The sequence below is a fragment of the Hydra vulgaris genome, chromosome 03 (assembly GCF_038396675.1).
Source record: "Hydra vulgaris chromosome 03, alternate assembly HydraT2T_AEP".
Classification (NCBI taxonomy): Eukaryota; Metazoa; Cnidaria; class Hydrozoa; order Anthoathecata; family Hydridae; genus Hydra; species Hydra vulgaris.
In genome coordinates this window covers 46,262,041-46,287,068 of record NC_088922.1, presented here as the reverse complement: position 1 = coordinate 46,287,068, position 25,028 = coordinate 46,262,041, and the positions used below count along the sequence as shown (strand labels likewise).

General features: G+C 28.7%; 1 protein-coding gene across 2 annotated transcripts in view; it reads right to left on the bottom strand.

Annotated features, from left to right (window-relative positions):
- Positions 1-25,028, bottom strand: part of LOC101235917 (armadillo repeat-containing protein 2) — a 36,788-nt gene that overhangs the window by 2,368 nt on the left and 9,392 nt on the right. For both annotated transcript variants that reach the window (XM_065793419.1, XM_065793418.1), the window contains exons 8-12: positions 24,311-24,407; positions 24,091-24,228; positions 17,522-17,608; positions 8,341-8,437; positions 8,127-8,243 (exon numbers count right to left, since the gene is read on the bottom strand). In XM_065793419.1, the coding sequence (XP_065649491.1) occupies positions 8,127-8,243; positions 8,341-8,437; positions 17,522-17,608; positions 24,091-24,228; positions 24,311-24,407 (536 nt within the window). The remainder of the gene's footprint in view (positions 1-8,126; positions 8,244-8,340; positions 8,438-17,521; positions 17,609-24,090; positions 24,229-24,310; positions 24,408-25,028) is intronic.

Here is a 25,028-nt window from a genome sequence, read left to right as displayed (position 1 = left end):
TACAGTGATAGCCAGTGATTTCTAGGAAAATGATAGCTAGTGATTTTTAGGAAATTTCAGAAGTTTCAGGAGAAAAATTTTGAATCTGGATAAAAAAATATTTTTTTTGAATTAAAGGGAAAAAATAACAATTGAGAGAAGCCTATTGAAAATCATTATAAAACAGTTTAATTAGGTTAATTTCGACAATAGTGTCTATCAATAATACCTCTCTTAAGTGATAAGCTCTTTTTTAAATTGCATTATCTTAATAATAATAATATATATAAAGGGCAATGTGTGTTTGTGTGTGTGTTTGTTTGTTCTCTATAGAAATCCGAACCGCCGGACCGATCTCGATGAAATTTGGCATGGGGGTAGTCCTCGAGGGGGAGAAGGTTCTTAGCTGGGTTTTGACCCCGTACCCCGATCCCTGGGGTCAAGGGGACCCAAAAACAGGCCTCCCTGACCCCGGGGTCAGGGGGGACCATTTTTTGGGCCCATTTTTGGGCCCATTTTTGTGTACAGATATCAGGTAAAAAAATTATATACCATCTTCTCCTATTCAGTACAAGCATTTATATATATCCTATCACAAAATGTTTTTTCACTGTTTCACTGTTCACAAATAGTTTATTTCACTGCCAATGCAGTGTATTATTAAAAAAAAGGTTTATATATTATAAATAATATATTTATCTTACCAACAAATTTTTTCTTATAACTATAACTACTTAACTCTTTCTCAAACTAATTTTTATGTAAGAGAGAAAAACATCTTATGCAGAAGAGAAGAGCATCTTATGCAGGAGAGAATACCATCTTATGCAGGCGAGAAGAGCATCTTATGCAGGAGAGAAAAGCATCATATGCATGAAATAAAAGCATCTTATGCAGGAGAGAGAAGTATCTTATGCAGGAGAGAGGAGCGTCTTGTGTAGGGGAGAAGAGCATCTTATGCAGAAGAGAAAAGCATTGTAGACAGAAATAATTATGGTTGTTCCAACAAGACTTTATAATGAGTGACATTTATTAGGATCTGGAAGTCAAACTGTACATTAATGTATGTTAAAAATGAGGTCATAGTAAAGCACATGCTTGTAAACAAAAAGTTCAGAGTTTTTGAAACCCAACCATCACTACAGTGCTCAACTTTTCCATCCAGGCAGGAAGGAAAAGTTGACATCTCCAAGAATGAGTTATAACAATAAAATGAGTCATCTCAACTATGATTGGTCCCTCAGCTATGGTAAATAGAGTTAAAAAAAGTATACATATGTCTGTGTAAATCTCTTTTTTGTTTTTATTTTATTCTGATTTGCTTCTAACAAGGCCGCAAGCAACCACTATTAAGTTATAAATTACTAGGAAAAAAAAATTGTGTTATAAAGCAAGGAAACGGTTGACAAAAGTATAAAGTAATCAGCAAAAAGAGCTACTTTAAATGTAAGATTTTCGGGAAGATCATTAATGTAGACCAAAAACATAATAGGACAAAGAACTTTGAGGTACCCTCAAAGTTACTGAAAAAAAATATGAGTGTTGGCCTTTGAGGATGACTTTAATAAAGCAGTTAGAAAAAAACGATTTGATAATCTCAAAAAGTTTTCCAGATACACCATATAAAGCAAGCTTATAGAGAAGCTTAGCATGCTAAACTTTGTCAAAAGCTTTGGATATGTCGAGAGCATAACAGAAAGGCATAACAGATCAAACAATAATTGGAGGGGTTAGAATGTTCTTCAGAGTTTTTGAAACTCGGAACAGATGCCATTTTCCAGCAAGCAGGAAAACAAGACTCTGCCAAGCACTTATTAAAGAGTTTAGAGAGGATTAAAGAGAGTTTTGGAGATTTTGACTGTGACAGACTGTGACAGACTGTGACAGACTGTGACTGAGACAGACTGTGACAGACTGTGACAGAAATGTTGTCTGGACCACAAGCCATAGAAGAGTTTATTTGAGATATGATTTTAGCAATGGAAGCTGGAGTGATTTGAATGTCTAACAATTTGTTAATCTGTTTAATTAGAATGGAAGGAAGAGAATGGCCATAAGATTCTAGAGTCAAATTAGAAAAAACGTTCTTTGCAAATAATTCTGCCTTATCCTTGGGAGAAGTAATAAGATCAGTTCCGTGAATGAGAGATGGAATGTTAGACCTGACCTTGTTAATGACACTGTTGAAGATTTTTCAAAAGTCTCGAAAGCCTAACTTTTGAGATAAGATGCAAGATTTAGTAAACTGAGTATAATGGAGCTTAGCATCAGAGAGCACCTTTTTACATTCTTTGCAATAAAATTCTTAAATAAATTATTTACTTCATTTTTTTTTTTTTTTTTAAACATCTTCACTTCCAACAAGGCTACAAGCAACCACTAATTAGAGTTGGATGTTACTGAAAGAGAAAAGATGAAGATTGTAGAGCAAGATAACGATTGACAGAAGACTTAAAGGATTGCAAAATATATGAATCAGGAAAGCAAGATGAAGGAATAGAATTCCAAAGAACCGATGTTTGAGGAAAAAAACTTGAGAAATAAGAGTTTTTGGAGCACTTAGGAACAGTCACAGAAAAAGGATGAGACTTAATTGAATGACAAGTAACACAAGAATGAATTTTAGTAGATGGCACAAGAGACGCAAGCTCTTTAGAGCAGTGCCCATTATAGTATTTAAAGAAAAGAGAAAGAGAAGCAACATTACAATGATGTGATAATGGTTGGAGGTTGGCTGCAAGAGCAGGTTCAACTATGTTTACAAACCGTTTTTGCACCTTGTCTAAAAGAGAAAGGGCATCATTTGAAGATCCACCCCAAAAATGGCAACAGTATTCCTTACAAGGTCGGATTTAAGATTTATAGAAATAGAGAATAGAATGCGGAGTAAGAAAGTGTCGAATATATCAAATCCGTTGCAAAATTAGAATCTGCTAATTTTGCATCAGATTTACATGGTTTCCAAGAAAGACCAGAAGTAAGAGTAAATCCTAAAAGATGATAGGGTAGATGACTCATGGAGTACATTACCATTCATAAATACAGGAAGATCTAAATTATTGCAATTACGATTGGCTAAATAAAATTAAGTTTTACCTGAATTAAAGTTCAACAGCCACTGTGAGCCCCATGCTGTAACAGAAGTGAGATCCTTTTCAAGCTCAAATGCCCCCTCCAAACAATCAGAGGGTGTTGGCTTCTTATCATTACAAGAATAAATGGTAGTATCATCAGCGAACAATGCCACCTTAGGTGTGAGATTATATGGAAGATTGTTAATGTAAATTAAAAAGAGTATAGGGCCAAGGATTGAACCTTGACCCTTGAACCCCTGAAGTTACAGAATAAAAAGAAGAGTGCTGTCCAGCGAGGATAACTTTTATACTACGATTGGAAAGAAAGGATTCAATATTCTTAGCGATGTTACCAGATACACCGTAAGAAAAAAGCTTATGGAGAAGACCAGCATGCCAAACTTTATCAAAAGCTTTAGAAATGTTAATAGCAATGGCCTTAACCTTTCCACCTTTATCTAATGCATGATAAAACCTATCAGTTATTACTGTTAGCAAACCAGCTGTAAAACGAGAAAATCGAAATCCATATTGATGATCAGAAAGTAAGTTATTAGATTCAAGAGGAGGGATTTTTTGTTAGTTAAAGATTCAAGTGTTTGTTAAATAAAGATTCAAAAACCTTGCTTATGATAGGAAAAAGACTAATGGGATGGTAGTTAGACGAAACAGATCGCTCTCCAAAATTTTTGAAAATAGGGATAACAGATGCCGCTTTCCAGCAGGCTGGAAAACAAGACTTTGATAAGCACTTGTTGAATAGTTTTGAAAGTATAGACGACAGCTCCCGAGAACACTTCTGCAAGACTATAATAGGGGTTGTCCGCGCCACAAGCTGTAGAAGAGTCTAAGCAGGAAATCACTTTAGATACAGAAGCTGGAGTGATACGAATGTCAAGCAATGGATCAACCTGTTTAACGGCAATATCAGGCAGAACACAACTAGTGAAATCAAGAGTTGATATTGTTGAAAAATTCTCAGCAAACAATTCAGCTTTGTCTCTAGGTGAGGTGACAAAGTCTGAACCATACAAGAGAAGTGGAATTATAGATTTGCCCTTATTATTGATACTTTTTAATCTCCAGAAGTCACGATTTTTGTGGTGAAATATGAGATTTCATGACCTGAGAATAGCGGGCTTTGGCGTTAGACAAAACCTTTTTACAATGTTTCTAGCAGTTATAAACAGATGTCTGTTTTCTAGAGAATTGTTTTGCTGATAGATATGGAAGTAATGGTTTTAATTGGCAATCGCAGCAGCACAATGAGGAAAACCATAGAGAAGAGTGAGGCTTGAGCTGGAATTGTCAAGAGGAATTAAAAGATTCCATATCAGCCTGAATCTACAAAGTTATGTAAGAAGCACATTTGTTAGCAGGAAGACAAAAGGTTTCTACCCAAGGGCCATCACAAATAAAATCACGGAAAGAGTCAGCTTTAAGGTAATTGTAAGAGTTACAATGATAGGGGGATTCAGGTGATGAAGAAGAATGAAATAATAGTTTTAGAGAGATCAAACTGTGATTAGAAGCACCTAAGGGTGAATGTGGAGAAACTGAACACCGACTAGGATCAGAAACAAGGCATATGTCGAGTAGAGAAGGTAAATGATTCGGGTTGTCTGGAAAGCGAGTTGAAAAGTTGACTACTTGAGTTAGGGATTGAGAAAGGCAAAAGTTGTGGGCTTTAATGCCTGCAGAGTCACTGACATTAGGGCCAAGCCATTCAGTGTGATGAGCATTAAAGTCACCGACAACAACAATATTGGCTGATGGATAAAGAGTGAGGGCTTGGTCAATATGATCAGAAATAACACCAAAAAGAGTGCAGTCTTGAGATGAAGGAGAGCGATATAAAACAAAGAGAAAGACGATAGAGTCAAGTGGTGCTAAGCAAAAGCACATAAATGAATAGCCTGTGGATTCAAACCTAGTTTCCCAACGAGAGGGTGAATTCTTATGAACGTAAATGCCCAGGCCAAGTATGTGGCTATTAAAGTCTTTACGAATTAAAGGAAGATAACCATCAACACTAAGATCACAAGATGAGACAGCTGAACTCAAATTAGTCTCACTTGAGCAAGTCTGGTGAACTTTGCAAGAGATAAGACTCAACAGAAGTTACTTCGAAGACCGCGAATATTAGTGAATGATAGGTTTAGAGAATTTGGTGATGATGATGGTTTTTTGTGTTTTACAGTTTTTGGTACTTAATTCATTTTTAAATTTGTTAAATTTGTTAAACTCAAAGCATAGATTGTACTCAGTACTGTTTAATAGCCCAAGCAATTGCCTCATTACTACAAATAAACCCTAAGCCGTAACAAAGGGCTCCAAATATGGTCTTGGCAATGCACACCAAAAGTACAAACAGGGACACCATCCATGTACAACATGGCACTGTTAATACTTTGATATTTTTCAGCTGTTGATGGAATCAGCCTTTCTGAGAGCTACAACAGAGTTTGGGAAACCTGACTACCAGCCAGCCTCAGAACCATAAAACTGACTTTTAGAGCTGTACCCTTATTAGGAGATAATAGAATGAGTTGCCTAGTCATAAAAACAGAGACACAAGCAAAACCCATGCATTGAGTCAAGAAGATCCAGCATTCAACATCCTAAACTGGAAACAATCTATTAAAAATACATCTGCACCAGCCTAATAGATGAAAAAGGGATGCGAAGCTGGTCAATAAATAGAATCTGTTTACCCCTTAAGTCTTTGCCTAGGAACCTTCTACAAGACAGTAGCCAGATGCATTTAATGTCTGCCCAAGATGAGTATTTTTATCAAGACATCATCTCTAGCATTTACTCAATCAAGTGCCCTAAAGGCTGGGGGTGATTTAGCCTTTGCCTAAAAAGGTGTATCCTACAAGGCAGCAGGACATGAAGCAGATTGTACTGGTTTACATGTTACCAGTAGCAGGATAACCTGATTTGACAAAATTTATTTAAGAACTTTTATTAAATAATCATTTTTATTATTCTTGCAATAAAAAATAGCAGTTTGTTCTCGGAAGAGTTGTTTTTATGAAAAAGATGAAAAAAATGATTTAATAAATAGATATAGCAGCTGCATAATGTGAAAACTATAGAGTAGAATGAGGCTTGACTTGGAATCAACAAGAAGGAATAAAAGCTTCCATCCCAGCCTGAATCCAGGAGAGAGAAAAGACATCAGCCCAAGGACTATCATGAAGAAAATCATAAAAAGAATCCAAGTCAGCTATAGGGTAGTAGTAAATAGTTCGATGATAAGGTGAGTCCAAAAAAGAAGTACGAGATGAAAGATTTATAGAGATCATTGCATGGTCAGAACCACCTAAGGGAGAAAAGGGAGAAACTGAACACAAGCTAAGGTCAGAGACAATACATAAATCAAGGAAGGTTAATGATTAGAGTTATCAGGAAAACGAGTCACAAAGTTAACTATCTAAGTAAAAGATTGAGAAATGCAGAAGTTATAGACTTTAGTGCCAGCAGGGTCAGTGGCATTGGGGCCAAGCCATTCAGTATGACGAGTCTCCAATAACAACAATATTACCAGAGAGGTAAAGAGAGAGGACATGATTGATTTGATCAGAAATTATATCTAAAAGAGTGCAGTCTTGGAATGAAGGAGAACGATGAAGAATAAAGAAAAAGGTGAAAGATTGAAGAGGTGCTAAGTGGAAGCACATAAAAGTATGATCAAAGGAATCAAACCTGATTTCGTACCAAATAGGTGAACTGATGCGTATGTATACACCCAAGCCAAGCATGTGACTATTGGAGTCTTTGCAAATCAAAGAATAATACCCATCAACACTGAAATCTGAAGAAGGAAATAGCAGAATTTAAATGATTCTCACTAAGAGCAAGCAAGTCTGGTGCTTTGCCGACCACGAATGTTTGTATAAAGTATATTAAAACAGTTAAGTGGTGGGGATGGTTTTTTATGTCTAAAATTTTAGGTTACTTTTGGCATGATTTAAGTTTAAAGAGAACTTGACTCAATCATAGATATAGCACAGTCTCCTAAGCAATAAGTTATGCAGTCGTCTCAGTCCTGCTAATTAACCCTAAGTTGTAACATAGGAATCCTTTAGTGGACTCGACAATGTTCACCAAAAGCATTAACAGGGACACCATTCATGCACAACATGACACTGTTAATACTCTGATATTCTGCAGCTATTGATGGAATTAGCCTCTCTGAGCTACCACAGAGTTCGGGAAACCAGCCAGCTACTACCTTAAAATGACTACTTTAAAATGACTAAATTGCAGTAACTCTAGATACTTTTTATAAATGTTTAACAGTTAAACTTTTTTTACAGTGATTAGATTTAAAGATATAGTTTATGTCAAGAGTACAACAGAATTTATCAAATTTATAATTGAGGAAAGAGGTATCGACAGCCTTAATGAAATGGTAAGAATATCTTTAGATAGTGGCCAAAACTTCTTAGAAGTGATCACTAATGCTTTTGATCTAAAAAAATCATTATTCTTTATATAAAAAATATATGAAGATTCTGGCGTGAAACCTTATTATATTCTTGTCATTGTGGAGATGGTTTCAGAGATAACAACATATAAACAACAGATAATCTCCAAAAATTATTATCTCCTCTTAACTTGAAGAAGTTAGTTTTACACACATTATTGATGTGTCTTTCTTCGCTTTGGCTAACAGTACAATCAATCAAAAAAAAACAATCCCCAAAAAAAGCCCTCCCCAAAAAAAAACAGAATTTTTTTATATGAATAGAATATGAAAGATATGAAAGTGTTCATTACATATTAAAAAAAAAACAGAAAAAAGTTTCTTGGATTTCAAAAGGATAAAAGAAAAAGAGAGTTTTATATTTCAAAAGAAAACTCAAATTCTTTTCCATGATTAAAAACTACTGATCCGGGTCCAAGTATACTTTAAGTACAATATTTTATTTATGATCCATTGATTATGATTACCTATATGATTAACTACAACATTAACACACCATTTTATTTATGATCCATTGATTACAATGCTATAATGCATGTAATCAATGATTATAATGCATGCAAGTATTTATCACTTACCTTCAGTAATAGAAACTCTTGTTGTAGAGAAATAGCATTCATTTGTTGCAAAGTATGCTAAATTGTTAATTGTTGCAATCACATTATTACGAAGTTCAAATGAAACATTCTGGTTGCCTAAAACAGAATACTAAAATATTAATCCAAAACATTATAAGTACTTTTTGAATAAGTAAGAACATAAAATACAATAAAATAAAATAAAAGAGAGTACCCAATATAATAATAAAAGTATCAATGCATTTTTTTTTATTACAAAAGGCTTGGGCACACTCCTTGCTCATTGATAAATTTGCAATCACTCGAACAGCCTATAATAATGAAACAGACAATAACACTTTAAATTACTATTAGTTGATAATTAAATGATATAAAAGGTTATATAATAATTTATTGTAAATTTAATTTATTGTAAGTTATTATTATAACAAACAGTACTATATATTTGTATCCCACTTAAGCCTAGTATGAAAATAACAATGTTTTTATTAATAATTTTTTATTAATAAAAACATTGTTATTACATTTTATATATTAGGCGGACTTTCTGCCTAATATATAAAATGTAATATACAATGATAATGATTTTTTTGAACATTAAACAATAGATTTAATAGATTTTATATAAATATTAATCCCTTAATTACATTAGTTAACTCTTTAAGTGTTACCTAATGTAATTATGGTAACACTTAAAGTGTTACCTAATGTAATTAAGGTTAAATACAAATTTTGTATAACTTAAACTTTTAAACTCATGGTTAAAAATATTAGTTTGTTTTTTGTGCCAGTTGTGCATGCTATCCTAGTGCACAAAGTAACTTTTACAGAGCTAAAATTTTATGTAGGATGATTTTAAATATTAGTCTATTTTTTTAAAATAATTTTAAAATTTTTTCATCATTTCTATATTTCATAACCATTATAAACACTCAACACTGCTAAACATTAAATGAAATTTGAATGAAGAACTAATTAAACATATTTTATGTTTTGCTTTATTTTTAAGTTTAAATTTTTTTTTAAAGTTTTATTGTGTGTGTACAGATTTCTCTTTTTAATAAAAGAATAATAAAATTATTCTTACCAAATTGTAATGATAACATAAGTATCAACTAAATTGTTTATTTAAAAACAAGCTTTTAAAATGTTTTCTTTTCAAATATGAAATACTCATGGTAAGTTCACTTTTTAGCCAAGAAGCTACATAAACACATACAAATAAATTCTAATGAAATGGTTCACTCTTTTGCCAAGATTTTAAATAACTGTATACAAATAAATTTCAAAGTTAAAATTATTTTACAAAAATCTAACTTTTAATAACACAATGCTTATAATATAAATAAATCAATAAAATATTGAAATATTTTGAAATACTTTAATAACTAATTATAAGTAACTATTGTAACTATATTATTTCTAAAAACAAGATTGATAATTTAAGTAACATCGCAACTATACTATTTCTAAAGACAAGATATTTTAAGTAACAATCCTTGAAAGCTGTAAAGCGGATAGCAGAATACAAAAACATTGAGCAAGCAAAAGTTAAAAAATGTAATAATTATGACCAATATTATATTGTTCAGTGGTCTTTTCAGTACAGTTGATTAATCAGTGCAGCATTAAATGGACCAACCAGTGTAGTGTTGAATCGGTTGAATTGCACAGCAATGAATGTAATATTGATGTTCTTTTATCAAAAAGAAATCATAAAAACCACGATGTTGAAATTGACCGAGCTTACCTTAGACACATTTTAATCTTGGTTTAAAGTTTTTACAGTTTTTAAGGGTCAAGACTTATTTTTTGATACTTATGTTAGAAAAAGTTTTCTGTTCATTCTAATGGTGAGAAATGAGAGCTTAAAAATAAGCAAACTCTTATGTTAAAACATTTTTTCTAAATACAAAAATAAAATAAGATGAAATAAATATTACAATTTTAGTCAAAAGTTTCAATCAAAATAAATCAGGAAGTCAAATTACAATAATCACTAACATATTGGTTTGCATTATCTGCACTTGTGCATGTTTTATGTGCCAAGCTAGCTATCACACAAAACTGTCTACAACAGTACGACATTCATTGTCTTGATCAATTTCTTCACATATTGCACACAAGTCATTATTTGATTTTATCCACAAATATTTAAACAACCTTTTTAATCAATTACAAAAAAAAAGCATCACTTTTCCAACATCGAAATTTTTTGAATTTTTAGATCTTTATAGTGTCACATTTTTCAAAAAAGTTTTTTATCTTTCACTTTCAGAAAAGTTTTTTTACTTTACCAAAGTTGATGATTTCAGAAAGCCTCCTATCAGTTATATCAGTTGAAATGGAAGAAGATCTTTTTCATATTTTTTAAACAAGTCTTTTAATAGAATAAGGGAGTATACTCTTTACTTTCAGGGAAATACTTGCATTTCCCTAAAATGATGTTAAATTATGATCCAACACTTTTTTTTGTTGACGCGTTATTAACAAACCAAAATTGCATAACTATTTTACAAAAATAACTTTTTTTAATTTATTTTTTATATAACATATATAAAATTTTTTATAAACATTTAAAAGTAGAACAATATATTTTAAAGTTTAAGATTTGAATTATTATTTTGCAACTTTAGTGATTTAAACTAAATAAGTTACTTAAAAATCTTTACATATCATTTTTATATTGCTGTAAAAGTTTGGTGACTGCTTTTATTGAGGTTTTTGATTACTTGACACTTTAAAGTTTTTTTTTATTAATAAAATATTCTTAATTTATTTGAACCTGGAAAGTTTACCCAATATTAAAAAACTCACATAAACGAGAGAAACATAAAATATCCTTTTTACCTAAATATATCATACATAATTATATATATATATATATATATATATATATATATATATATATATATATATATATATATATATATATATATATATATATACATATATATATATACATATATATATATATATATATATATATATATATATATATATATATATATATATATATATATATATATATATATATATATATATATATATATATATATATATATACAATGTTGTACACTGGATTTTTAGATGTTTGAGTTTTGACACTTACAGGCATTGTGCAAAAAAAAAATATTTTGCAAAGAATTAGGGTGATTGGAGCTTGGGAACAAAAAACCCCTAATTTTTGGGCCCACCCAGTCGTTAACGTGGGAGCAATGAGTTTATAAAATATTTTCTTTACTATTTTCATCTAAATTCATATTCCTCAACAAATTTCAAGTTTCATGCAATAATCTCTTAGTGTTCAAATCTAGTGGTGGAAGAAAGGAAGGTTTTAAAGATATAAAACTAGTTAAAAAAATGGTTAACAGTTTTAAGAACAACCCAAGCCTTTTACTAAGGGAATGCGCAAAAATATATGGATTTTCTCATAGTTTTGTTGCAAAAGTTAGAAACAAACATAGCTTTCATTCTTTCAAAGCACAAAAAGTGCCCAACCGTTCTAAAACTCAATAAAAAAGTGCAAGAACCAGCGGCAAAAAGTTGTATGACAATTTTATTTCTAAAAATTTCTGTATTATTGAAGACGATGAAACTTATATCAAGCATAATCATCAACAAATTCCTGTTGCTGTTTATTTTATTGCCAAATATAGAGGAAAAGCAGATAAGAAATTTAAATACACAAAACATGACAAGTTCGCTAAAAAAGCTTTGATTTGGCAAGCTACTCGCAGTTGTGGCAAAAAATCAGCACCTTATTTTTCTCCCTCCGCACTTTCTGGTCAAATATATGTTAAAGAATGTTTACAAAAACGCCTTTTACTTCTCATTAAATCACACAATAACAGACCTGTGTTCTGGCCTGATTTAGCTTCAATTCATTATTGTAAACTAGCTATGGAATGGTATAAAAAGAATAATATGAAACTTGTGCCTAAAACAGAAAATCCTCCAAACTGCCTAGAATTGAGAGTTATTGAAAAGTACTGGGCTATTATTAAAAGAAAAATGAAAAAAACAAAAAAGTATTGCAGAAACATTAAAAATATTAAAATATCATTTAAAAAAGCAGTCAAATAGTTTTGATTCTTATTCTGTGCTCAAGCTTATGGGTACCACTAAAGCAAATGCTCGAAATATTATTAGATTCCCACAGGAATAATTAATTTTTCTTTTTAATGTTTGATCTTCTTATATTATTGTATTAAAATTATTACTTGGTTTGAAAAATTAATAGTACTTATACTATTAATTTTTATTATAATAAAAAATTGAGGAGTACTTTTTAGTTGTTTTTCTACTTTCACATTTATTTCGTGCACACACTTTATCTTCCAAAATGTTTCACTTTCATTGATGGACTTTGTTTTGACATTGTTGGGACTTCATAATTCCTGAAACTAGCATCACGGTGTCCTTTTCCAAACCACTTTATTACATAATCCTTTGGATTAAAATTAATAACTGGTGGACCTACTAATCAAATAAACATTAAACTCGGCACAGTAAAATTACCAAAAAGTTTCGCAAAAAAGACTATATTCATAGTAGAAAAAGAACTCACATTTCACACTTCAGAGGCTAAAGCTCATTAAGGATTTTATTACAGTCATCAGTGGCAAAATACTCATGAAATCCTTGGACTGGTGTTTTTGCTAATTGCTAATTGTCTAATGTCACTGTTTCCAAAGCATGGATCTTGTTCTGCAAACTATTGTGATTGATCAAAAAATTGCAAATTTTTTATCAAAATATTGTATTTTGCTTTGTTTGGACAGTTCTAGTTGTAATCATTCTAGAACCAAGATTTTCACTTACTTTACTAAAAAATTCTTTCTGATTAGTCTTTGAAACTTTACCTATCTGCAATTGTTGTCTTTAAATTCAAACTTTTCTGCTGCAAGCTGTGTTTGCGAATAATATTCACTGGAATTATTTCTCATTGATTGAAATACATGGTATTTCAAGGTAATTAATCAATGTGGCTTGCGTAAAGAAGTTTGGCTTGTAATTTTTTTAGAAAGATGTTTTAGTTCTATTAAAGCATTTGTCCCTTGTTTAGTACAAAATTGATGTCACACAATTTCTTTTTAAGGCCCGTGAATTGGGCTCTATCTTCTCTATTATGTTTTAGGTCCAATGAAGATTCATTAAAGTGTTGATACAATGCTGTATAGTTATTCCAAACAGCCATTACAGATCTTTATAACACCCATCTGGTACCTAAAATTTGTACAATGGAATTCAATTTCACACCATTGCAACAATTTCCAGCTCCTTTTTGTTTTTAGGAGATGCACTGTAAACAGAACACAACTTATCAAAAAACTTTTTCATGTGACAAATTGGTAAAATAATTCGCACAACATTATTCACTGCTAACTCTAGACAATTACTACAATGCCATAAAATTAAATTGGGAAACTAATTCAAAAGTTAACAAGCCACACCTACCTTTTTGCCAAGCATATTAGAAGTACCATCACAAGCAAAAAAGACCCATTTACTTAATAAAAATATAATATAATAAAAAGTTAAAACCTAGACAAATTGAAACACCTATAAAAGAGTTTGCTATAGAAGAGGCTTCTGTGTTTATTAATTCGAAAAGGTCAAAAAATATACTATTAACGATATTTATTTCTGAAACCACTTGCAAGTAGATTGAAAGAGCAGATTTTTTCATAAATCCAATTTTACCATTGTTATGTCATATATAGTTTACAAGCTTTGTATGCATTTCATTAGAAATATAATGGACAATACCAGCACATGCATGATCTGATTATAAAATACAACTCATGTCTAACCCCCCCCCCCTAACACTCCAGAAAAAGTATATATTTGCCTAGCAGAAGGTGAATGAAAAAAAAGATGGGCTAACCACAAACACTCATTCATAAACAAAAGATGAAAAATTCAACCACCCTTTTAAAGTATGTATAGTAGATAAAAGAAAACTTAAAAATAAAACTCAAATTAACCTGGTCAATAATTAATTAAGTACCAGCCTACAGAACTTAACAAAAAAATGCTTGCTTTGCCTTCATGAAAAACTTTGATAATATCATACAAAGGTACGCAAGAATTATTAAATAAAAAAACAGAAATAATATATAAGTGCCGTCACATAAACAAGTTCTTGCTTGACAACCATGAGCCCAAAGATTAAAAAACCAAATGCTCGCAAATAATAACAGTTTTATAATTGTTTTTGAACGTCACAATGTTTATTAAGAGTTTATTATTATTTTTTAACGAAAAAAACAATGTATTTTTTACCTGCTGATTGCTAAATGCATGAAACTTTTAGTAGTAAAAATTATGTAGTTATTCTTATTTAATCTTGTCAAAAAATCAATTATATAGCTCTGATATCATTCATCGAGCACTCTTGCTGAATATATGCTCACAGCAAAATTAAACTAATATGAAATAGTTTAAAAATAAAGTATCATTTAAAATAAAACTTATTATTTTTCTATGAAACTTTTAACCTAAAATTATTATAGAGTTATGTCTTCCAAAACAGATGTTTACAATTTATTTTTTTGCATAATTTATTAGTCACGCTTTAACAGCTTGTTTATACTGAAAATCCAAGTATTTCATTTTAGTGAATAACAAGCCAAAACACAAGATACGTTAATGTCAAAAGATGGTCCATTCAGTATAACCAATGGTGGTTCATTCATTACATTAATAAAAATGCACATGTTTACCCATATAAACACAGTAATCAGTATATCAAATAACTTTTATTATGCTATCATCCAAAGTATTGAGTATATATCTATAATATTATATCTATCATATAAAATTAATATATTATATTTATTATATCTATAATATTAATATATTATATATATTATATCTATAATATTATATCTATAATAAATATTAATAACCAGAGTCAACTTTTCTTTGTATTTAGTAAGTTTAAAACCCAGAAAAATTAAAAAATATATTTTCCATAAAAAAACAAAAACAAAAACTTGGATAACTGCTGCTTTTCTTCATAAAAACTCAGACATACTAAAGAGTCATTGTGTAAAGATAAACTTGCATTAACTAAAACATATAGAGCTGGTTCCTTCATTCTTTATTTAAAAAAGTCCATTCAGTGCAACTTTCCCCACATTAATACAATTGTATTATTTTGCATTTGTATATATTATTTGTATGTATATATTTGTTTATAATTTATGTATTTGTATATATTTGGTTTGACAAAAATGGATGTCAAGGTCATAATAAGATATTACAGAGATAAATGGCTTTTTTGATTTTTGTCGCACTTGTAGTTTTTATAAAAATATATTTTTTGAATAAATATTTTTTAATATAAAGTTATTTAAAAAAAAATGTTGTGTCAATTTTTATTGGACACACATTAATACAATTGTTATTTTACATTTGTATATTATTAATATTTTATTTTTATATTATTATTACTATATTTATTTTTATATTATTATTATTATATTATATTTACTCTTGTAATTATTTGTTCTTGTAATTATTCTACAATTTAACACATATATATAATATATATAATAAATTTGTATTAATTTTAGAGACTTTTAATATATTTATGTTGTTTGGAGTAGATCCCCATTTAAAAACATACCGCTATTTTTATTTTTCATAAAACACATTAGTTTTAACAAATTTAGGATTTACCAACAAATTTAAAAAGTTTACCTAAGATATTAATTGTTTAGAACATACAACCATTTGATTTACAAAAATATAGAAAAAAATACGGAAAGGAAATGAAATATTCTTAGCATGGAAAATGCAAGATTTTAAGTACAGAATACAAAAAAAAATGTAATATTTAGATCAAATAGTCAGAAAAAATATTTGGATTCAGTATTAAAAAAATAGTATTCAATTCAATATTCAGAAAGATGTCAGATGACTTAAAAGTGAGATTTAATATTCCAAGTACAAAAGAAAAAAATTAGCGCATTATATAGTTAATTAACAAGGGTTTATTTAATAATTTATAAATGTTACAATAATAACAAAACGTTAAAAAAGCAACATCAAAAAATCCTTGTGTGCTTATAGTTAAACAAGTACAAGAAATTACAAATTTGCAATTTAGCATTAGGAAAAAATTAGAATCTAAATATTTCTTTGCGGTAGTGGGGTAGTGGTAGATGCGGTAGTGGGGTAGTGGTAGATGCGGTAGTGGTAGAGTGCTTGTTTCATAAGTGAGAGGTTCTGAGTTCGATTCCCACCACGTCCCTGGTGGTACCGCGCTCAACTTATTTTTCCGCACAGCGACCTTGTTCGTCAAGGTTCGTGTTTCGGAGTTATAGAGTTGAGAGAGGGTTATACAATTAAGTAGCCTCCTCGTCTATAGTGGCCTTCTGGGCCTTGGGAAGGTGAATTAACAAAAAAAATTTTTTTTTTTTAATAATTTGTATCAAAAAAGTCAAAAATGTGAACATTAAAATCGCTAGTTTAAAAAATAACGAATACCAGATATATTAATTGACAAAATAATGTTGATAAGAATTATTCTGTGATTTGAGCACAAAATAATTATTATTTGAAAAAGTGGTTCTGCTTTTTATCATTTGAAAAAGAGGTTCTGCTTATTCAAACATCTAAAACTACAAAATTTGCATATCATAAAACATTTGTTCTAATAGAAAAGAAGAGAGCAATATTTATGAGCAATACACATATCAAAATTATACACATATCAAAATCTACTAAGTTATTTAATAATTATTATTGTTCTGTTCTTTTAAGAACATTGAGCACTCTATTTTGTAGAATATAATTAAAATTATTTGTAGATGTGTGTGCAAAGAACAGATTTTGTCAACTTAATGTCATCCTTATTTTTATCAAGTTCAAGTTAATAAATGCGTTATTGCATTATTAACTTTATTAACAAAACAGGTAATAAGGTTTTGTCTTGGCATTATTGGTAAACTTATTCTAATGCTATTTTGTGTGTGTGTCTGCGGTTATTAAAGTATTAAAACTTCTTTCTTGACTCTGAAGCAAGTACTCTAACCACTGAGCCACATCTGCTATTATTTACTAACAATTAATACTTTAACTAATATGATAATAGAGATTATATTTAAACAATATAAAAAATGTTATACAATTAATAAAATAAACATATAATAATAACTTAATAATAACTAATATCAACTAAGAAAAACTTATAACTACTAAAAATAGTATTAAAACACTTAAATTATTTGTAACTAAAAACTGTTCATACAAAAATTTATGCGATTAAATAAATATTAAAATGTTATTTTTTACAAATATTTGTTGTTGTTTTTTTTACAGAAATTAACAAAGTATATAGATTTAAATTAATAAACTATAGAAATTCATAAAGTATTAATAACCTTAATTATCACATCTTCATCTTTACTTACAACTTTTGTAAGTTGCAATTTACTTTCTTCAACTTTTGTAAGTGGTTCTATATCAAACTACAAGTACAAACGATTAAAAAAAAATGCAAAACAAAAAATTAAAACATTAATTAATTATTTATACACATAATATTTTTTATAAAAAGTTTATTATATAAAATTTCGAATTGCATTATAAGTTAGTTGAAAATTAACTTATAAAATTATTATGATATATTTAATAAAATTATAAATTAACTTTATTATAAACTAAATTTTACAGTAATAATAACAAAATGAATATTTTAACTAAGTTTTTAAAAATAATTATGAAACAGTGAAAAATGAAAATGTTCCAAAGATTCTTTTTTACTAGAAAAAAGATTTATTTAGATCTACTATCATAAGGATTAGTTACTTTTCATACTTCACAATTCTCTGTACAATATATCAACTTTAATAATAACAATAATGATAATAATAATAATAATATAATATATATAATAGTATAATATATATAATAATATCATATATATAATAATATCATATATATAATAATATCATATAAGGCATGCTATCGGAAAAATCTGCCCACCTTTTGCGGTGTGGTAAAGCTAGTTAACAGTCGTTTTTTGAAATTATTTTTTTGTGTGTGGTAGTGTTTGTATAATAGAACATTTTGGCAGAAAAAAATAATTAAAAATATTATTTAGTTTCAAAATGTCAACCAAGCAAACTAAACAAAGATTTTTGATTGTGGACAAACACTTAAAAAATCCAACTTTATCGAATAGAAAGTTGGCGAAATTATTAAAAATTCTAAGAAGAACTGTGGATACTGTTCTTAAAGGGTTTACATAACAGAAAAACAGAAGAGAAAACAAGGAAGTGGTAAAAAAAAATGCACAGCAAATCCTAGAGCTCTGGAACGGTTGGAGACTTCATTGGAAGAACATCTTGATTGGTCTGAGCGAAAAAACTGAAGGTTTCCAATTTTTTTGTACACAAATGGCGACAGAGACTTGGATATCAAAGTTTTAAAGTAGTTAAAATGCCAAATCGAAACGATAAACAAAATTCAACCGCAAAGAGTCGAGCTCAAAAGTTGTATGACAACTTGTTAACAAAACATAATGGATGCATTTTGATGGATGACGAAACTTATGTTAAAATGGATTTTAAACAAATCCTTGGGCAGTGCTACTATGCTTCTAAAATAAGAGGAAATGTGAGTGATAAATACAAGTATGTAATGACTGATAAATTTTCGAAAAAATTGATGATTTGGCAGGCACTTTGCTCTTGCGGCAAAAAGTCGCCAATTCATGTTTGTTTGGGCACAATGAAATCTTCGGAATACGTGAAATGTTGTCTTTCTCATACAAAACGACTAATTAAAGCTCATGTTGGTTCCAAAAAAGATGAATCCTCCAAACTGCCCCGAATTATGTCCTATTGAAAAATATTGGGTTATCATAAAAAAGAAATTGAAATTAAGTAGAAAAACAGTAAAATCAGCTACAGATTTGAACAAAAAATGGGATTACGCTGCTAAAACTTACAAAAATCATTCTGTCCAGAAACTTATGGGAGGCATCAAAAAGAAAGTCAGAATTTTTTGTAAAACTTAATTTTTTTTTGTTTTTTCCCTATTAATATGTAATCTTTACAGTCCTAATTTTTCAGAAATATATTGATTTAAATACATTTAAGCTTTCTTACATGGTGGGCAGATTTTTCCGATAGCATGCCTTATATAATAATAATAGCAATAATAATATAAAAGAAACAATGCAATGATATTGTAATGAAATAATGTCATTGAATGAAATTGCAATAACAATGTAAATATAACCTTGTAAATAATAAAAAAATTTTAAAAAAGAAAGAAAAAGAAACTAAAATCAATTGAAAAAAGAAAAAAAGTTAAAAGATTAAACATTAGGATATATACACCTGAAAAATAGTAGTTTTAAAATAAATAAATGCAAAAAAAAAATAAAAATAAGGAAATTAATAAATAAAAGAGAAAAGAAAACAAACGTTATAAAGATTTTTTGTTTTGTTTTGTTTTAATTTAATTAACATCCATTAAAAAAAAAAAAAAAAAAACTAAAAAAGTTATTTCCAGTTTTTTACTTGGGGAGATTTTTTCTCAAGACTCGCTTGAAGATGTCTCCTTGTCTTTGAAATTCTAGCACTCTATTACATTTTGCAAAGTTTGTTCAATTTCTTTGAGTATTTCACTCTCTGAAAGTGTGATTTTTACCTTCTTTTTATTTTGCAAAAAAAAAAAAATTTTAATTTTATGTTTGACAACAACAAAGTTTTTGTATATAGGCAACAAAAAAGTGTTGAAATCCAATTTTTTTTATACCCTATTGGTGGCTATTTTTTTTTCAAATTTTATAAATGCTCTTTTCTATTTTTATAGAACAAGCATTCTTGAATAATTTATTTTGTAACATCCTTCTAAAATGCTCAAGTGGGCTAAGAAGCCATCAATTTTACCCATTTGCCCAATTTATGACTGAGCACTTTTTTTGGATTTAAAAAAATGCTCTTTTCGTATTGTTTTAAGACAAATACTCTTCAACAAAAAAGATTTCGTTTGATTAGCACAATATAAAACCCAGCAGTCACTTTGGCTTACAGTGTGTAAATATGTGTAAATAGGGCCAGAATCTTTAGTTACTCCAACTAGTTTTAATTCACTCGTTTTTAAAAATTCAGATAAATGCACAGAACAATTATTTTTTAATTCAATTGTATAACATTGTTTGTTATACTTATATTTTTTGTATCATTGCACAATCAAACTAAATGAAACAATTTTTTTTTGTTTTACAAAGTCTGAAGCTAGCTCTGGGAATATAAGCAATATTGGTATGGAAGAATTCTTATTTTAATGTACAAAATGAAAGAGATATATGACACTATTTCCAACTTTACAGAGAATCACTCCACAGTTAGCATGTGATGTTACTATTGGTATATTACACCTACCTCATATGAAGCAGATTGTACTGCATTATGTATTATCAGTAACAAGGTGACCTGAAAACGGTTATGTGCTTTGATCAGGATTGCAACACCTGAATAACCCTATAATCACTGCGTCATTGCTGCTATTTGAAATTGAAAGAATTGAATCTAAAGGATCCATTGCGCATATAAATACATAAAAAAGATTGCGTCTACGACTATCTTTTTAAGCATGATTAATTTTATCTGACCTAAAAAGTTTATTTCTACTTTCTGAAATTTATTTCTACTTTCTGAAGCTTCTTCCATTAGCCAGCAGGAACAATTAAACTTGATATGATTTGTAAACCATGTATTAAAAGTTTGTTTAATGTGGGAATCATAGGAAATTTTCTATATAATTGAACATATTAAGATGCTGTTAAGAAGCAGTAGCCATTAAATTTGATTGGGTCAAATGGAAATTGATAAGAAATTCACAACAAAAGTATTCTTAATCTTTGAATAAGCTCCAAATCAATATCTAAAACTTAAGACAAGAGAATTAAACCTTTCCATCAATTAACCTTAAACACAGCTTACATTCAATAAATAGTTTCCAGACTTCAATGTAACCACAATCTCTTGGAGTTCTGCGATTTTCCTATAATTTGACTTTTTCCTTTAATTTGATGACAGCTTCTTTACTTTTACAAATTCAATTCAAAATTAGAATAAACTCTTTGTTTGGATCTGCGGGACAACTCCAAAAATAATATAGTTGGTCTTCCTATTTTCACTTTTTCTGAATTGGATGGCTGAGGGTTAATTTTAGGCTCTATTGGAAGCTCATATTCAGTTTGAAGCCAACTTCATGGTAATTCATGAACCTTGCAGAAGTTTTCTCTGTTTTCTCCAAGGCTTGTTGTATCACCTTTTAATATTTTCAATAATTTCATTAATAATATCTTTTACACAACTAACTGTCTTATTTACTTTTGATTTTTTCTTTTAAATTACAAAGTCACATTGATTATTAATAGAAATGCCATTTATCGTTTTTTTAAAAACATTTAAAAAAAAAATTAAATGTAAAATTTTTAAACAGAGAAATTAATGAATTATAGAGTAGAGGACTAAGTTTATATTTAACTGATCATAGGTTTAACTATTGCATGTTAAATTTTTTTATATAATTTTTCATAAAATTCAAATTTAAATAAAATATAATTGAGCTATAAAATTTAGTTATTTTGAATTTTTATTGAAATTAATAAAATATATAAAATATGTAAATATAAAAATATATTTACATACTTTCATAGATTTCTTCATTATCTTTTTACAGATATATAGATTAGTATGCTTATAACAGCAGTTATGAAGTAACTTGAACATAACAGCAACTATGAAGTAGCTTGAAAAAGTTTCTGCCAACACGAGTTTGAGCTTAATGTGTACTCAAAATCAAATATTTTTTAAATCCAAAATAATTAGTTTTAGGTGCAGCTACAAATAATTAGTTTTTGGTGCAGCTACAAATAATTAGTTTTTGGTGCAGCTACAAATAACTGAATTGGTATCAAAAGTTTGAAAAAGTAAAAACTTTTTATTATTTTTGACCATTTTTTTCTTTGATAGGTCCCATTTGTGGAAATGGTCAAAAAAAAATTTTAATTACTGTTTATTTTGTTCTTGCAATAATATAATATCTACATGACATTTAAAATAAGTACAACAAATATATATTTTTTAAATATAATTTTATTTTATTAAACTAAAAACTATAGACTCTCAAAAATAGTTTTCTTGAGCCTTATTTACTAGAGCAATTAATCGGCATCGGTATTGCCTTAATCAGTCACTTTTTGCACAATCAGTGCAAAAAGTGGCTGTTTAATATCAGAATTGGCCCTTTTTTTTATTGATTTACTGATTTTCTAACCGGTTGCTTTTTTTAAATTTAATTCTGCATTATGAAAATAGTTGTATGTTAAATAAACCTAACTCTCTTTTATATAATATAGGTATATTTTTTATTTTTGAGACAAAATTATAGAATTTAATATCTACTTTTTAATAACAAATTCACTTCCAAAAAGACTGCAATAAATAATATGTAATTTGTTAACAGGAAGAAAAAAAAAGAAATAATAAGAAAAAAAATAAAATAATAAAATAAAATAAGAAATAAAAGAAAGTTAAATAACAAGAAAACAGATGAGAGAAAACTCATGATGAAAAACATAAAAAACTTCTAAAGTATTTTGTTTGGGTTAAAGATTTTTTCTAAGTTTTTAAAAGTTTCTTTGACATGGTGGAACAGTTCCAGTAAAAGGATACAACTTTGCTAAATAATGAGTCACAAGAAATTGAGTTTAGGTAGAACAAGAGTTTTGTGTTGGAAAAAATAGAGTTTTTTGGATTGTACAAGAGATGTGTGAGAGACTTACATTGCTTGAGCAGTAACCATGACATTAATTGTAGAAAATAGAAAAAGATGCAACCATATGATAATTGGGAAAGAAGCATGAGTTTGGAAGCTAGAGCAGGCCCAACTACATTTACTATGTGTTTTTGGATTATGTCTAAAAGAAAATGAGTAAAATCATTAACCAGCAAAAATATGACAGTATTCCATACAAGGATGAATTAGAGATTTATAGAGATAAAGAGTGAAATGAAAAGTAATTAAATGGGAACATCATGCTTTCTTAAAGAGAGATACCATTTAAGATTAGCTGCTTTTTCTTTTTTAAGTAAGCTAAAATTTTTGGACCAATATATATGGTTGTCTCATCTAGCAAATAGAGCAACATTAGGGTTAAGATACTAAAAGGAGCCACTTTAGGGGTTAGATTATTGGGAAGATCAATAATTTAGATGAGAAACAACACAGGAGTGAAGATGATCAAGCGGTCATCATCTAAGGCAGGAAAAAATGTAACACAGGTTCAAATCTATCCTTGCTTATTAATGAAAAGAGAGCTGTCTTTTCATTAATAAAATGAAATTTTTTTTAGGGTTAAGCAAAAATTTTCTGCTAAAACCTAAAATTTTTGCCTAGAAAGTTTTCTACAAGGCAGTAGCCGGATGTTAACATTTACCAAGAAAAATATTTTCATCAAGACACTATCTCTAAGTTAAACTCAACCAAGAACTCCAAGGCAGTGTGTATTTAAATTCAGAGTTACAAGACACAGAGGCATCTGCCAGGTTATACTTGATTGCATGTTATCAGTACCTGGGTGATCATGATGAACTTGATCCTGATTGACCTGTAATACTCAGTTTTATATTATTGATTATTCTTATAATTGATTAATTAATCAGTATCAGAATCTGTATCGGCCCTTTTATATCCATCGGTATTGGTATCAGCCAAAAATGTGCAATCAGTACATCACTAATAAATACCAAAGCAAGCAATTAAAATAAATAATTTATAAGTATATATTTTTCACAAACACCACATTTTATTTAGGAACAAGGGACACATTTATTATTTAAAAAGATACTACTGTGCCAACATTTGGCATAGTAGATCAGGACAATGAAACAGTATATGTAATTTATTATAAAAAAATAGTACATACCCTACATTTTTCCACATAGAGGTTAACTACTGATACCACTAAATCTAAACATTCTGTTTGAAATGTAAAAATGTTCCTACATTCAATCAAGTATGATGCTAAATTTCCAATGATAAAAAATATACGAACAGCAATATCCTGTATATAAAAACAGCATATAAAACAATATTCTACATTTAAATAGTTAAAAGAAAATAATAACCGTTTTGAAATAAATTACTTTATTCAAATGGTGTTTCCGGAGTAATTGAACTTGATTTTTATAAAATGATTCATTGTGTAAATGGACACACCACTTTTCATTTACAGTCAATTTGCTAAGTTAAAAAATTATGTTATAAACTCAAAACAAAGAAAAAATAAAATAGTAATATAACTATAACAAGTAAATAAAGATTAATACTTATTAGATACTAATTAATTATTATATTAGATATTAGATACTAAATACTAATTATTAGATTTAGATAGATAGATTAGTTTGAGGTCGACTCAAACTGTTTGCTGACCTCAAACTGTTTGAAGTCGGCAAAAGAAATTTGACACAAAGGGGTTACCATAAAACATAGAAAAAAGGTCAGCAGTTTTTTGCCAACTTCAAACACTAGTTAGGTCGGCATTGCCGAATGCCGCACCTAATTCCGAGGGTTGCATACTATACTTATTTTAAAACATTTAGAATTTAATTTATATCTACTTATTTATTACTACAATATTTACTTATTTATTCAAAATATCAAATTATTTATTCAAAATATTAAATTAAAAATATTAAAAACAATATTTCTATTGATGTTAAATAACAGCCATACATTTTCATGTTAAGTTAGTTAAATATAATTTTTTATAAAATCCTAATTTAAATAAAATATATATTTGCTACTAAATTTAACTGCCATAGTTATTTAAAATTTAATCTAAAGTCCTTATTCATTTTA